This window comes from Podarcis tiliguerta (assembly GCF_965153285.1).
Source record: "Podarcis tiliguerta genome assembly, chromosome: 12".
Lineage (NCBI taxonomy): Eukaryota > Metazoa > Chordata > Lepidosauria > Squamata > Lacertidae > Podarcis > Podarcis tiliguerta.
This window is the reverse complement of record NC_139545.1, coordinates 23697450-23712061: the sequence shown is the minus strand read 5'-3', so window position 1 is coordinate 23712061 and position 14612 is coordinate 23697450. Positions and strand designations below refer to the sequence as shown.

The following is a 14612-nucleotide window of genomic DNA, read 5'->3' as shown; positions in this document are numbered from 1 at the left end:
GGCTGAATGATGGGGTTGGAGATGCTCCTTCAGGTATACTGAAGAGCTCGTTCACGACTCTGTGGGCCTGATATGGCCCCTGGAACCATTCCCCTCAGGATGGTTCTGCAGGCCCAGGATTGCAGCCCCCACAGTAATGGCAAGCACGCTTGCACACCCTCCAAGCGTCCTTATTTTCCAGAAACAGCCCCGGATTTACAGATGCCGTCCCCATTTCTGATTTGGAATGTCCCGCTTTTCCTTAGGATGCCCCAATTGTCATCAGATAAATGTTGGAAGATATGGAGTTAATGCGGCCCCCAAGCCAAGGAGATACGTTACTATACAACCTTTTCAAGATACCTGAAGGCAGATGTTGAAATGTTTTATTATGTGTTTGCTATATGTTGGAAGATGCCCAGAGTGGTTAGGCAACCCAGTTGGGTATAAATAATAAAATTGTTATTATTATTATTATTATTATAGAATAGGGCGTCCTTATTTTCATCGGAGAAATGTTGGAGGGTGTGCACTTGCAGGGTCTGGTCCGGTGTTGAAATTCTTGTATCGCAGCAGGGGTTGGACTAGATAAGTGATGGCGAACAGCACTCAGAACTCTCTATGTGGGCATGCGTCCTGTCACCCGAGCACAGAGTTTGTAGGGGCAGTGTGAGTGCAGAGTAAAGCCGTGCATGCGCGCATAGCCAGTTTGCCACCTGTGGGCTGCAGCAGAAACATGAATGCTCCATTCCACTGGTGCAGAACTGCCAGTAAGCCCGGCAGCATTTTGTTCCCTCCCGCACGAGTGGGCTTTAGAAGTGCAACCTGACGGGCTGGCCATCGAATCACAGGATTGTTGGGACTTGGAAGGTAAGCTAAGGGGAAAGGGTCATCTAAGTCCAACCCCCCAATGATGCAGGGATCTCAAGTTGACTCTTCTCACCTACAGCATCCATGGCAGATGGCCATTCAGCTTCTACTTTGAAATCTCCCAAAGAAGAGTTTCTTGAAGGGAAATTATCAAAACAGCCATGTTGTCTGAAAGTAATTACCTTTTTCATTATTTCCCAAACAAGGATAATGCAAACTTTTGCCTTTCAATTACAAGTTATTTGTATCATTGAAAGCTCCGCTATTGTTTTTCTTTTAGGACAAAAGATGTTAATGTAGGAGTTGTTTTTTCTAAACTAAAACTTCAGTTTTCAGGTTAAATTGCCATGCTGGCACTTTGCGAGAAATAAGTGGGTTGCAGTTTGGGCACTCGGTCTCTAAAAGGTTCGCCATCACTGGACTAGATGATCCTTGGGGCTCCCTTCCAGTTCCACAACTCATATACAGTATGAGCTAACTGGTCGCCCTGAATCCGCTCAGGAGACAAGACTGGGCGGCACGTTCGGCGGGCTGTGAGAACTGGCTATCAGCAAGATAGACTAAAAGGATGACGCGGCAGGTGCGCACTAGGATTCGAGGCTGTCACGTGTGAGGAGAGCGCGAGAGGCGCTCGGGCGCGCGGAGGCCGGAAGTGACGCGCGCGAAGGGGGCCGGACTCTTGAGGCACTAATGGCGGCCGTGCGTCTGTGTTGTTGAAGCCTCCAGCGTCTCTGATAGGTGAGGGGCCTAGTCTTCCCCGCGTCCGCGGCGAACTCCTTTCCTGGCCGTGTTGCGCGTAAGGGGGTAACGTTACCTGCTCTCGGTATCCTCCGTCACAGTGACACTCGCGGGGGGCGGGCGGGGGCGGTGTCGTCCGTTGGTCCGCGTTACAGCGGAGGCGAGGTTGCGTGTTTGTGTGGGGGAGCGCGCGGTCGCCCTTGTGGAGGTGATTTGGGGGCGGGGTCCCTTGCTTACGGTGCGGGCGGTGGGCCGTAGGCCGCGGGGGCGAGTGTACCGCCGGCTGCAGCGCGACGGCGGGGATATGGTCGTGTGAACGTGTCTGCGCCGGGTTCCAAGGTTACGCTGAGATAGGACGAGGGTAAGAGGACGAGGGAAGGTGGCGAATGCGGCGCCGCGCGATTCGTTCGGGATGCGGGGCTTGTGCAAGAACCGCGTCGAAATTCCACTTTTGCTTAATCTGATGTCTGTGGCGCGTGTTACGTAAGCGCCGAGGGGCTTAAGGGAAGGAGCGGCGGCTTGGCCAGGTTAGGCTTGCAGAGAAGGGGAAATGGCAGCAGCGCAAGAAGTTGAGCAGGTGGACCTACTTGGGAGTTAGGTAGGGGGCAGCCCGGTTTCGAAGTAATAGTGTTGCTGCGCAACTGGGGGGGGGGGGAGCGTTGGGGGAAGGGCGTGTCAAGCGCTTTTGCATTCCGTTCCATCCCGCCTGCAGGTGGAATAGCTTTGAGAGGGGCAAAGGTCAGGTTAAATTCGCCTGGCGATGGAGGCAATAATATGCAATTATCTCTATCAGGAAATAAAACCCCAGTACGTTCTGCTTCTGTTTGTTAGCACTATTCTCTTGCCTCCAGTTCAGCTCCTCCCATCAGATCCGCTCATTGTGATCTGTGTAAACAAGCGGCCTCTTAAGGTCCCGAACAGCTTTCGCTTTTGCCAGCTTTGACGTGCAGCTGCTTGCAAACTCCTGCGGGATTTTTGTACTTAACACATCAGTTTTGACTACTGTTTAATGACAGGTAGAAATACTGCTGCTCTAGATGACTTTTCCAGACAGAGTAGCCACCTTTGCTTGTTGGAATAGATTTTAAACTGCGAGTTGCATGAGGTGGTGCGGGCGTTGTATCTTTAAGGTAGGATTGCTACTGTGTATCACAGTGGTTGTTTACCCTTGGAGTAAGCAGCTATTGAAGGGTTTTAAAAAAAAATAAAAATAAAAAATACGAATTCTTAGATAAATATTGACTTAAATGTTTGGGGTAATTTATTGCCTTTAGAAAGCTGGTCTTGAATGAGCTTGAAAAACATTCATTTTCAGTGTTCCTGTTTGTAATGGAAACAAAAAAAGGTGGTTCTTGAATAGATAATCGATAGTAGGTTGCACTGTTGATGCTGCTCTATTAAAGAGGACATCGAGTGCTTTAAACAGTAACTCTTAGGAAGATAGTCACAATCCATGGTGTGTGGAATACTATGGCAAATAAGTATTAATGCTGAGGCATACTATTCCCTCCAGACCAAAGTGACAATGATGAAGCTACCATTTCCAATTTAATATGCAAGCTTCTGAAGTATGCCAAAAAGCTTCCTAAAGCTGGATGCTGCAAGAATTCTTCAAAAGGTACAAAAAATGTTTCTTATTGAAGGCATGGTATTAAACCCTTGTTTGCAGATTGTTCTTAAGAGAATGAGAGAAATTATTGTGGAGTTAATCAGGTTAGATTATTGCCTTGGGCTAGGGACTCAAGTTTTACAAATATGCTGAGATAAAAACACAATGGAGGTATTTCTGGAAATACAAAAACTAATTATAAACCATATCTTTCTTTAACACAGAATTAAAAAATGTTCAGCTTTATGTCCTTTATAGGAAATTCTGATATTAAGAACAACATTCATAAAAAACTATTTACCTGTCTTTTTTGCACTACGATCCCATAAAACAAGTTTTATGGCATCAAAGAACAGATTTGTTGTGGTATAAACTACCACTGAGCAGAACCCTTTTCATCAAGCACATGAAACATGATCTCCATTTGAACTACACATGTGTCTGAAGAGAATTCTAATTACCAAGGCCTAAAAGCCATAAAATGCAAAGGGTGTTTCATTCATATTTAAATATTCTAATGAAACAGGATAATCACTGATCAGTCATAACAGTGAGTTAACAGAAGGTCCCTAGTCTTGTGATGCCAATGAAGTTTCAATCCTGATGCCTGAATCTTGTGACTATACTCTATTGTGCTTGATGTGACTGACTTCTGAGTATACTGGTACAGGATTTTGTTGTTAATGTAGTGGAAGGGGGAAAATCCCCCCATAAGTGGATTTGAGCCTTTTGCATAGTAAATAGAAGGTCTCTGGTCAAAGCTCTGCAGGCATGTCTGTCCAAATATAGATTTGCTCCTGCAGATACATAACTTTATGAATCTATGGGAATTTTTGTGTCATTCCTCAGTGGAGTCTGAGGATAGTGACCAGTAAACATGGTGAAGAGTTGCTTTTCAGCCTCTTGTATATGTAGACCAGTTAGTTCATGATAAACTCCCTTTTTCAGTGTGAATATGATGATTCAGATATGTTATGGATGCTTTTTGTGGTCTCATGTTCTGCATAGCTGAGATTGTGGCAACAATACCACCCACTAATGATGTTTGCCTAGACATGGTGATAAACACAATCTGTTTTTGTGACTATCAGAAAGGAGTCTTATTAAAAACTGTTTTTAAAATAAGCTTCCCGTTACGTATTGACTCAACTCAGGAGTGCTCATTACCTTAGTAACCTTGTGAATATTCCTGTACACAACAGTTGGCTAAGTTATGCAGTCTAATGTTCTTTATCCCACAGTTGCTAGCATAGGGTAGCATCCACTTCACTCCTAATCATGCTTTGGTAATGAGGTTTTCACTATAAAAACTGTATTGTAAGAGATAACTTTGCATTAAGTCATTATGTGCATTTGTCTTTAATGAGGAACAAGATGGAGGGAGTGAATCTCTGGGTAGCCAATGTGGTGCTCTTGGTGTTGCAGACTACAGTGCCTATAATGCCTGAAAATAGGCTTTGCTGGCTGGGGCTCATGAGAATTGCAGGCCATAGTATCTGGAAGACATCACCTTGGCTATGCCTGGATCAGAACAAATGTAGTCCTCATCCTGATTCCCACATTGGCTACTCACCTGCCACCAAGAAGCTTACAGTCAGAGTTAGAAGGTAAAACAGGTGTCTTCCCAGCAACAGGCATTCATTGGCAAGCTACCTTTGGGTCTAGGCTGATGAAAGTTTGGAGTAATTAAACAACATTGGAATGACCAAGTTTCCCACCCCCAAAAACACTGAGCCTCGGGCTTGCCAATTGGAAGGTCAGTGGTTTGAATCCCTGCGACGGGTTGAGCTCCCGTTGCTCAGTCCCAGCTCCTGCCAACCTAGCAGTTCGAAAGCACGTCAGAGTGCAAGTAGATAAACAGGTACCGCTCTGGTGGGAAGGTAAACAGTGTTTCCGTGCGCTGCTCTGGTTCGCCAGAAGCGGCTTAGGCATGCTGGCCACATGACCCGGAAGCTGTACACCAGCTCCCTTGGCCGGTAAAGTGAGATGAGTGCCGCAACCCCAGAGTCATACGCGACTGGACTTAACTGTCAGGGGTCCTTTACCTATACCTAGACTAGTGGCCAAGACCACATTCTTTGACAGCAAATTCCATCATGCAGTGATGTGGCACAGAAAATTTTCTAAAACTGAAAATTTTCTAGCAGTATCTTTTGTGGAAACTTTATCAATTTCATCAGTTTGTTAGTAATAACGAATGGATGCCAATTACAAATATTATATTAGATAAGTTTGGTAGTTTCAAAGTGTTTATCTTTGTTTACTAAATACAAGTAATATAAATGTTCTCAAAGTCACTGGAGCATTTTGCAATGCAAACTACCCTGTGCAAAATTTGCGTAGGATTCTCCCTCCCCCCTTTTGAACCTTTTCCCCAAAATCCACATCAGTGTTCTAGTGTTAGGAAATGCATCTGGCTGTTAGCCAGAAGGTTGGTGGTTTGAGCCCACCCAGGGACAGCTGTGGACAGGATTCCTGCATTACAGGGGCTTAGATTAGCTGACCCCCGGATCTCTTCCAACTCTGCAATTCTATTATTCGGTCTGTCCTGAATCTACTGCCAGTTAATTTTATTGAGAGACAAGAGCACTAATATTAGAGGCAGAAAATCTTGTCTATTCTTACCAATGCATACATTTTAAAAATCTTGTATTTTTCTAGTTCAGCATAAAATAGTTCAGCTTTTTCTCTTAAGAAAATTGTTCAAATCACTTGATAATTTTCGCTATCATGTGCCTTTTTTATCTCCTTGAGGTGGCATGACCAAATGTGAAGTTGCACATTCAATTTATATGAATTGCATTTATGTATAGACAGTTTAATTTTAGCCCCTTTTCTTGTAATAGCTCGCATGGGAATTTCTTTCTTCCGTGCTGCAGAGAGAGCTGATGTTTTCAGTAAGCTATTAATTGTGACCCAAATATCTCTCTCCTAATTAGTCACTGCCTGTTCAGACTTTGTGAACTTGGCATTTTTTTGCTCCAGTATGCATTATGCTTATTTTGCTTTAACATTTTTGCCATTTTGTGGGTCCATTCACCTAATTTACAGATAGCTTTTTGGAACTCTTTACAGGCTGCTTTTACCTTCCTGAATAATTGGATGCCATTTGCTAATTGGCACTTTATCTGTTTAGTTTTAACTTCAAATCATTTTTGACAGGGCAGGGGAACCTGCAGCAATGATGGAAATTACAGTACGACATGAGTGCTGCACATTCCCCATCCCTGATGGATAAACACAAGGAAACATGGGGTTAGAAAAAGGATGCTGTACTGGAAATTTCAGTATTCATGCTATATCCATCTTAAAGAGGCCAACTTTGGGACTTCAGAACCTTAATGGTGCTGTTTAAATGTATTATTGGCCTCACAGATTCTGGAAGGCATGCAGTGAATATGATATTTTGGACCAGACAGGAGGTTTGCCTGGAAATAATAGGGTTTACTGCAGTCCTGTTACGGTCACTTCACTTCTGGGTGAGATTTAGATTGATACTGGCAGTTTTCCTCTGCAGGGATGGTGGATCCATTAAGTTGGTCTGCTTTTGGAGACACATGGAATCCAATAAAATTCCTGAATGCTTTTGAGGAATTTCAAGCTGATGTGACTAACACTCTTTTTTTAGTCTCCGCTGTCATTTTGAAATCGTTGCCTCTCAGGCACTGCAGAGGTGTTTGGTTCCTTGGTTTACCTTGAAACAAACGGGGAGACAAGTTGGTCCATAGATGGTGTAAGTCTCTCAAGTATGAGTCTGTTGACTCAGGGATAGTGCATCAAGAAGGTGGTGTTTCCTTGTGAGACGGTGTGTGTCTATGCCTTAAGAAGCTCACTTGAAAACCTGACGATTTGTAATGACTACAGGCAGTGGTCAATTACATTCCATAAGCCTGTCGAATCCCACCCCTTTTTGTGACCTTTTAAAGTCATTTATATGTGTGACACAATGCATGCGTGCGTGTTTGTGAAATTTCAGATACGCTTAAACCGGTTGCCTATATTGCCCAGCTGTAAATATCCTCTTTTCAGAAAGGTGGTGGCAGTTCAGCTCCAGCCACTTCTGGATGAAATGGATTATCTAGATCTTGTTGAATTCCAATTCACATCAGTTCCACTTGGCATGCCAGTACTCAGGATGATGGAAGTTGGAGTCCAAAAATCTGGAGGGCATCAGGTTGGGGGGAAAGCGTTGGCAGCCCCGATGGATGACCTTCATGGGAGTGAAGCAGGGGAGTGTGACCCTGCTTTAGATATGTAATATATGTTTAGATCATCTTAGCATGTCGTGCGGATAAATCTAATTTAGTGGATGGACTCTCATCCTGCCAACCCAGTGGTTAGGTACTATGTGTTAAATGAGTCTTTAAAACGGGAAGGAGAATACCACAAACAAATCAGCCATCTTTTTCTTGTTTAAGTTCCTTTCCTAAGTTTTACATTTTAAATAACTTTTGGGATTGTGTTCTATTTTTAGGGTGCTGTGGTTTTTTGTTTCACATTTTTCTTACATTTTTTGCCTATTGGCTTTAATTTATATTTGCACGTTTGACTCAATTTTATTCATACTTTTGCATGCTATCCTGCAATCTTTTATGAAGGGTGGTTAAGAAATTTAGGCTGTCTGTACCTTTAAAACTTGGACTCATACAAATTACTGTTTTAATGTGAATTTTAACATTATTTTACAGAGCAACTATGTCATCCTTTCAAGAAGTTCCATCTTCAAACAGTGCCCTGCAGACTTCAAATTTTGCACATGTCATCTTTCAGAATGTAGCAAAAAGTTACCTTCCAAATGTGCACCTTGAGTGCCATTACACTCTGACTCCCTATATACGCCCTCACCAAAAAGATTGGGTTGGTATTTTCAAGGTAAGCAAGTTTGTAGCATGTTTTAATATATGGTAAGGTTTCACTTCTGTTAATTAGAAGAGACACATGAAAATGGGATAAAATGGTTGGGAATGTGTTTTGCTTTAGAAATATAAATGAGTTTATGGCAACATCATCATAGCTGAATTCCTGCTGCTTTTGACGCCATATCACCATTTGTGCGGTGGGAAGGTACCAATAAATTACTTACACCTCCCGCTAAGGCGGAATCATGTACCCTCTCCCTTACAATTTAATCTACATACAGTGGTGCCTCGCAAGACGTTCTGCGAGTTTTTTCGTCTTGTGAATTTTTTCGTCTTGCGAAGCACCACTGTGTATTGACGGTTTCCCATAGGAATGCATTGGCGGTTTTAAAAAAAAGGCGCAAGACGTTTCGTCTTGCGAAGCAAGCCCATAGGGAAATCCGTCTTGCGAAGCAACTCAGAAAACGAAAAACTCTTTCGTCTTGCGAGTTTTTCGTCTTCCGAGGCATTCGTCTTGCGAGGTACCACTGTAATTCAATCACAGAATATGAACCTGTCCACTTTGTAGAGATTTTCTCTGCTCTTCATCCCACCATCTGAGTAGTGTTTGATTGGGATGCAGAGAAAGGCATTCCCTTTGGCCATACCTAGAGGCTCATCTCTGATTGCCTTCAGCTTTTGTAAATTTTTCTTTCTTTCCAGTAGGTATTTGGTTTGTTGGGTTAATATATTTTAATCTACCTAGTATGTCGGTGGTTCTATTTTACCTACTGCTTCTTTTGTTCTTTATAAATGTTTTGATTATATTTTTAATAGAATATGTTTTAAAATATCAGGTGCTTTATAATGACTCAGTAAGGGTTAGTCATTTTTGCTATACATATTTATGAAAGCAAATATCTCCTACTAGCTGTACTCTTCAATTTAAACATTCTTCCCTTTTTTGTTGTGATTTTACTCTTTTCTATACCTTTACTAAAATAATTTTCCTGTGCATGTTTACTTGGAATTGAGTCGTGCTGTGTTCAATTATCATACTTGGAAAGAAATCTAATGATCATACACATATTAAGAGAAGCCGGTATTGTAAAGAAGATTTCATGTTAACCTCTTTGAGTTATGGAATGCCTTACTGTACCTGAGAATTGATGAGGCAAGAAAATGCAAACAGTGTTCTACAAGATATAAGAAAAAAATGGAACTTGGAAATTATTACCTTGTGCATAGCCTTTGTGGAGTACGCAGTTTGTGAAAATCTTTCAGCCTGATCTCTAGTCTCATACCAGTGTTGTAGCAAATGTCAGTGTTGCACAAGATGTTGGTGGTTTGCATTCCCTTATCTGAGATTCACAGATATGGAAAAAGGTTGCACAACCCCTGTTTGTTCCATTAGGGTCAAGGGGTCAACATGGAAGAAAGCTAGGTCAAGGAATGTATATTTACAACTCCAAACCCCCTATGAAGGCTTCATGTTAACCTTGGCACATCAGAATTTGAATCTTAGACTGGGTTTGCTAAGCTTGCTTATGCACTGGCTCAGAACAATTAATGCAGTCTGAATTAGCATCTTGGTTGTGCTAGTTCCTGCTGTTGTCAGTACTGTAATATAGGTTCCCATGGCAGACATGCAACTTTCTGCTGTCTTCCTGGTGGGGGTTCAGCAAGTCTTGAAGTGGGGTGCTGTAGAAGAAGTTTCCATATATGTACCTAAAAACCATGTAAATTAACTCTGCAGGATTATTGATTGGTTGTACAGTAAGTACACACATAGTTCTTCCCTCCCTTTCATGTTTAAGCATTCAAACTGTGGCATTGTAAGTATAAGAATTACTTGCTGCTTGGCAAGGTATAAGAATTACTTGCTGCTTGGCAAAGCCAAGACATGCTGAAGACTATCCTCATGAGAAGACCTACTTGCTAGGAATGATTGTGGTCTGTCATTCTGTAGTTGCTTGTTTCAGGCTCTGATTGGAGAGCCTCAGGTTCATATCTCCATTAAGCCATAAAGTTTCCTAGGTGAGTTTGGGCCAGCTTACTGGGGTGTGGTGAATATAAAATGGGGAGGGAACCTTGCTACTTGAGCTACTTGGAGGAAGTGAAGGGTAGAAAAGTAGTAATCTCAGACTGGAACATCTCATGTCTCCTCCTTGCTGGTAGATCCACTTGTAGTAGGTAGATCTGTGTTGGTCTTCAAATAGCAGACTTTTAGGAATCCAAACTATTCACAAGGGAGTGTCTTTCAAATGAAGCACTCATTTACTAGCAACGAAACCTGAAAATGGCCCTGTTGCCAGCCAGTTTTAAAGTTAATGGTGTGGTGGCTGTCTGACTATTGTTAACTCTTAGACTAATGTAAGTAGGATAAATTTCTACTTTTTAACTTTTTAGTATTCATTATGAGTCTGACCAGACTGTGGGAGGCAGTGGAAGACAGGAGTGCCTGGCGTGCTCTGGTCCATGGGGTCACGAAGAGTCGGACACGACTAAACGACTAAACAACAACAACAAATGTCTCTGGGCTTAGTGCAATTAGTTTATATCCTGGTGCAGGTGGCAGAAGTATTTTTTTTTTTACCAACTTCCTGATCAAACATCCTTTTATAACAAAGGGAAATGGTGGGGTTGGGCGAAAAAACAAACTGAATGCAAGGGTAGGATATAATTGGAGTGAAACCTATGATGAAATTATTCTAGAGGTAAGAGTTTTAATGTTTATCCTCACTGTAGAACAAGCAAAAAAAATTTGGGGGAGGGGGTAAGATTAGGTATTAAAATAGCTGCTGCCAAAGGGTGTCTGTAGCCTGCGTAAGTGAAGGGAAAGCTTTGAAGCTAGTGCAGAAACTCTATTCCTACTTTATTAAGAGTCTCAAAGCTGTGAACACACTTTATGGAGGGTTCAGTGTGTCTCATGGCCCCCCCTTTTTGTGCCTAAGACCATATTGGAACATTATCAGTAGCTAAATTATTGAGAAACTGCAGTGTTGAGACAATTATACAGTGTTGAGACAAAACTACATTAAGCATATAAATATGCACAGCAGTGGTTAATTGGATTTTTAAATGAATACTTTTCTTGGATGATCTGAAAGTTAATTTTTACAAAGAATTGCGCATAATTATATTGTGATAAGGCTTCTTTTTACTTTAGGTTGGTTGGAGTACTGCACGAGATTATTACACATTTCTGTGGTCACCTATGCCTGACAACTATGTGGAAGGATCAACAGTTAACTCTGTGCTGTCTTTTCAAGGTAAATTTTAAATTGGTTGCTATGTCTGCTTAGGTTTTTTTCTGTTGCTTTTTTAGAACTTCAAAAAATCCATATATTTTGTGATAAATTAAACCATTTCTATTGACTTATCATTTATTTAGTACAGCTTTGATTCAAACCTTTGGGCACATAAACATTATAGTTAGATGTTCTGGGTAAGTGGATCTATGCTATTCCGTGTGTTTAATTGGAGTACCCTTCAGTGTTCTTCACCATTTAACCATGTGGTAAAGATGACTTAACCTCTTATCAATCTGGGATAGAGCTCAGTAAGTGATAGGATCTATATTTCCTGGCTTTTCTGAGAAATCTGTTGGAGTTCCTTTCGTGCCTGCTCTTAATCTATAATGGGCATGCAATGTATGATACAGAATGTATAACCTGCTGTATCCCCAGGTCCTATAGTCAGGCAAATATGGAGTATCGCCTACAGAGACTCTACTCAACTGTTTCATTTTCCAGGACCTTGCATGAGTCACTTGGTCATTCCATCTACTGGGTCTTCTGTCTTCTTCCCCAGAAGGCATTACTATCAAAAGGGGGGTTGCCTTTCTTTTATTGGGGTGCTAGCTGGTGAAGAGGTTGGGAGCTGCAGACAAAGGTTCTGAACCTAGTATAGCCTGTATTGTAGTGTCATCTTTATTCAGTTCCCAAAGGATGCATGAGCACTCTCCCTTTTGGATATAGGTGGGGTGGGTGAGTGACCAGTTCTCTTTTTCCATCTCCTGTACTGTAGATGGAAGAGTCTTAACATCATGTGAGCCATACTCCTGAGCTTGGAGTCAAGTGGGAGGCACTGCCCCCTTCCCTCTAAATCAGCTGAGTGTTCCACCTACAAGAGGAGTGTGAAGGCATAAAACATGGAGGGGCACATCCTGTCTTGACTTACAGCTGACCAGCACCACCCAAACAATCACTTGGTGTTACTAATTCCCAACTGATCTGGCTAAATGAGTCTATATGTAGGCAGCTTTGCAGCTCTATCTCCTCAGGTGATCATGCATGTGAAAGATGCTGACCCAAGACCTCCATGACCAAGGAAAGTGAGGCAAGTGGCAGCTACCTGCTGTCCTAAGGCCTATCACTGCTCTCCTGTTGGTGTCTTTTAGTCTCTCTTATACTGTCTTAACAAAGCAGGACTTTCCCCTTCAAAGGAACAAAAGCAACTTGAAATTCAGGGTGGGAACTTCCTCATCTTGTATACAGTTTGTTTGTCTGGCTCTGAAGGACAGGAGTCTGTCCCTGTGCTATGTGCCTCCCTGAACTTGGTCTTTAAATTCTGTTTTTTCATTAGGATACTACCTTCCGAATGATGATGGTGAATTTTACCAGTTCTGCTATGTAACACATAAGGGTGAGATCCGTGGAGCCAGCACTCCGTTTCAATTTCGAACATCATCTCCTGTTGAAGAATTGTTGACGATGGAGGATGAAGGGAATTCAGACATGTTGGTGGTGACCACAAAGGCTGGACTTCTTGAGGTTTGAATTGGCAAATTGTGATAACTGTTTATTTAGCTATACAGCGTAGAACTGAACTTCCGTCAGGTTAGAATTAAAGGGTTGTATCCATACTCAGAATAGACCCATTAAGATGAATGGACCTGAATCATGTAGGTCCATTCATTTCAGTGGGTATACTCCCAAGTATAACTTAGGACTGCAGTATGGCATTTTGTAAAAATGAATACTTTGACAGTAGCTACCTTAACATGCGCAGGTGTTTCTCAGCTGGGAGCAAATTCTTGTGGAGACACTAGAAAATCTTAGATTAACGGATATGTCTGCAGCTGTGTGTATGCTCACTTGTATGTGCGCACACAGTTACCTATGAACCACTCCACTTTAAATCCATAGTCTAAAAAGCACTTCAGTGCTCAAAAGTAGGTTGCAAAGCTTCTGTGAGGAAGGAAGGTATTGTGATGTGACAGGGTCATTAGGAACAATTAGCAGAGGGGAAAAAGGGTTGAGAGACTTCACTATTATTCATTCCAGTTTGTGGCATGGTGCAAGGATGGGGATGCTCTCTGTTGCAGACCTTTGTGCTCAAACTTGTGGATGATTCTCAACAGAATAGAGATGGCATATTAGGATAGGTGGAGCTTGGCAGAGTGTGCCAGTATCCTTCAGCATGATTGCTTACATGGGAATGTGGTTGAGATTCCTGCATTGCAGGGGGTTGGACTAGACCCTTGGGGGTACCTTCCAACTTTATGATTCTGTGGTGAAGTCCTCAAGAGGGCTTAAGATCCTAAAGAATCCCATGATGCTCGTTTCTAGAGTTCTGGTGGTTACTTATAGTTGAGAGATAAACAAATAAAATTTTACAAATCACGGAAGTTAGATACTTCTTGTAACTATAAATAGTAAACGGCGTTTCTGTGCACTCTGGCTTCCATCACGGTGTTCCGTTGTGCCAGAAGTGGTTTAGTCATGCTAAACCTGGAAAGCTGTTTGCGGACAAACACTGGCTCCCTTGGTCTGAAGCGCAATGAGCGCCACACCCCATGGTTGCCTTTGACTGGACTTAACCATCCAGGGGTCCTTTACCTTTTGCCTTTTTAAAATAATAATAATAATAGTTATCTGTGCTGACTATTAACCTGACATAAAAAATTCAGCCTTCATTTATGATTAATGTGTGATAAGGTGGGTGGTCAGATATTAAAGTAAATATGGGAACTGTTCTTTTGGTTTTGTGCACTTCATTTATGCAGCTTGAAAGAAATTATACAGTACTTACAAATTTGTAATTTTATGGTGATACTGAGGTAAGAACTACCATGTAAGATGGGATTATGTCGTTTTAGTTCCAAATTGAAAAAACTATGAAAGAAAAAGAAGAACTATTAAAGGTGACTGCTTCACTTGAAAAGGAAACCCTGCAGCTTAGAGATCAAGTTGAAAGACTGGAAAAAGAACTGAACCATGAAAAGGAAAGATGCGATCAGCTGGAAGCACAGCAAAAGGTAACTCCTATAGTTCAAAAAAGGTTAAAAGAATTGTACGTTTTCAAAGGCAGATTTAAACTTAAAAAAACTTTTACAAGACATCAGAGTCCAGGATGCACAACATAATTTGAAAGTTTTTAGCAATGGATATACTTTCCAGAATGTATGTAGGTGTAACAGCTTTTAATATTGCCGTGTCTTGATAACTTGGTAGAACTTTTCAAAAAGTTTTGATTCAGGCTGTTTTCACCCAGGACTAACTCAATAAAAGACCGAAACACATTTAAAAAAAAATTAATATCTAGCTTAAGTTGTATGAGGGAGCAGTTTCCCA

At 41.9% G+C, this 14612-nt stretch overlaps 1 protein-coding gene across 9 annotated transcripts in view; it reads left to right on the top strand.

The window, feature by feature from the left end:
* Positions 1-1450: 1450 nt before the first annotated feature.
* The window catches only part of TAX1BP1 (Tax1 binding protein 1), a 35366-nt gene continuing 22204 nt past the window's right edge, over positions 1451-14612 (top strand). The window contains exons 1-6 of one of the 9 annotated variants that reach the window (XM_083404870.1): positions 1455-1587; positions 3101-3205; positions 7885-8068; positions 11204-11306; positions 12622-12809; positions 14138-14296. In XM_083404870.1, coding sequence (XP_083260996.1) covers positions 3183-3205; positions 7885-8068; positions 11204-11306; positions 12622-12809; positions 14138-14296 — 657 coding nt within the window. In that variant the 5' untranslated portion in view covers positions 1455-1587; positions 3101-3182. Of the gene's footprint in view, positions 1654-1730; positions 1796-1834; positions 1949-2117; positions 2186-3100; positions 3206-7884; positions 8069-11203; positions 11307-12621; positions 12810-14137; positions 14297-14612 lie in introns of those variants that run through there. The other 8 variants (XM_083404871.1, XM_083404872.1, XM_083404874.1 and 5 more) reach the window with 8 other exon arrangements.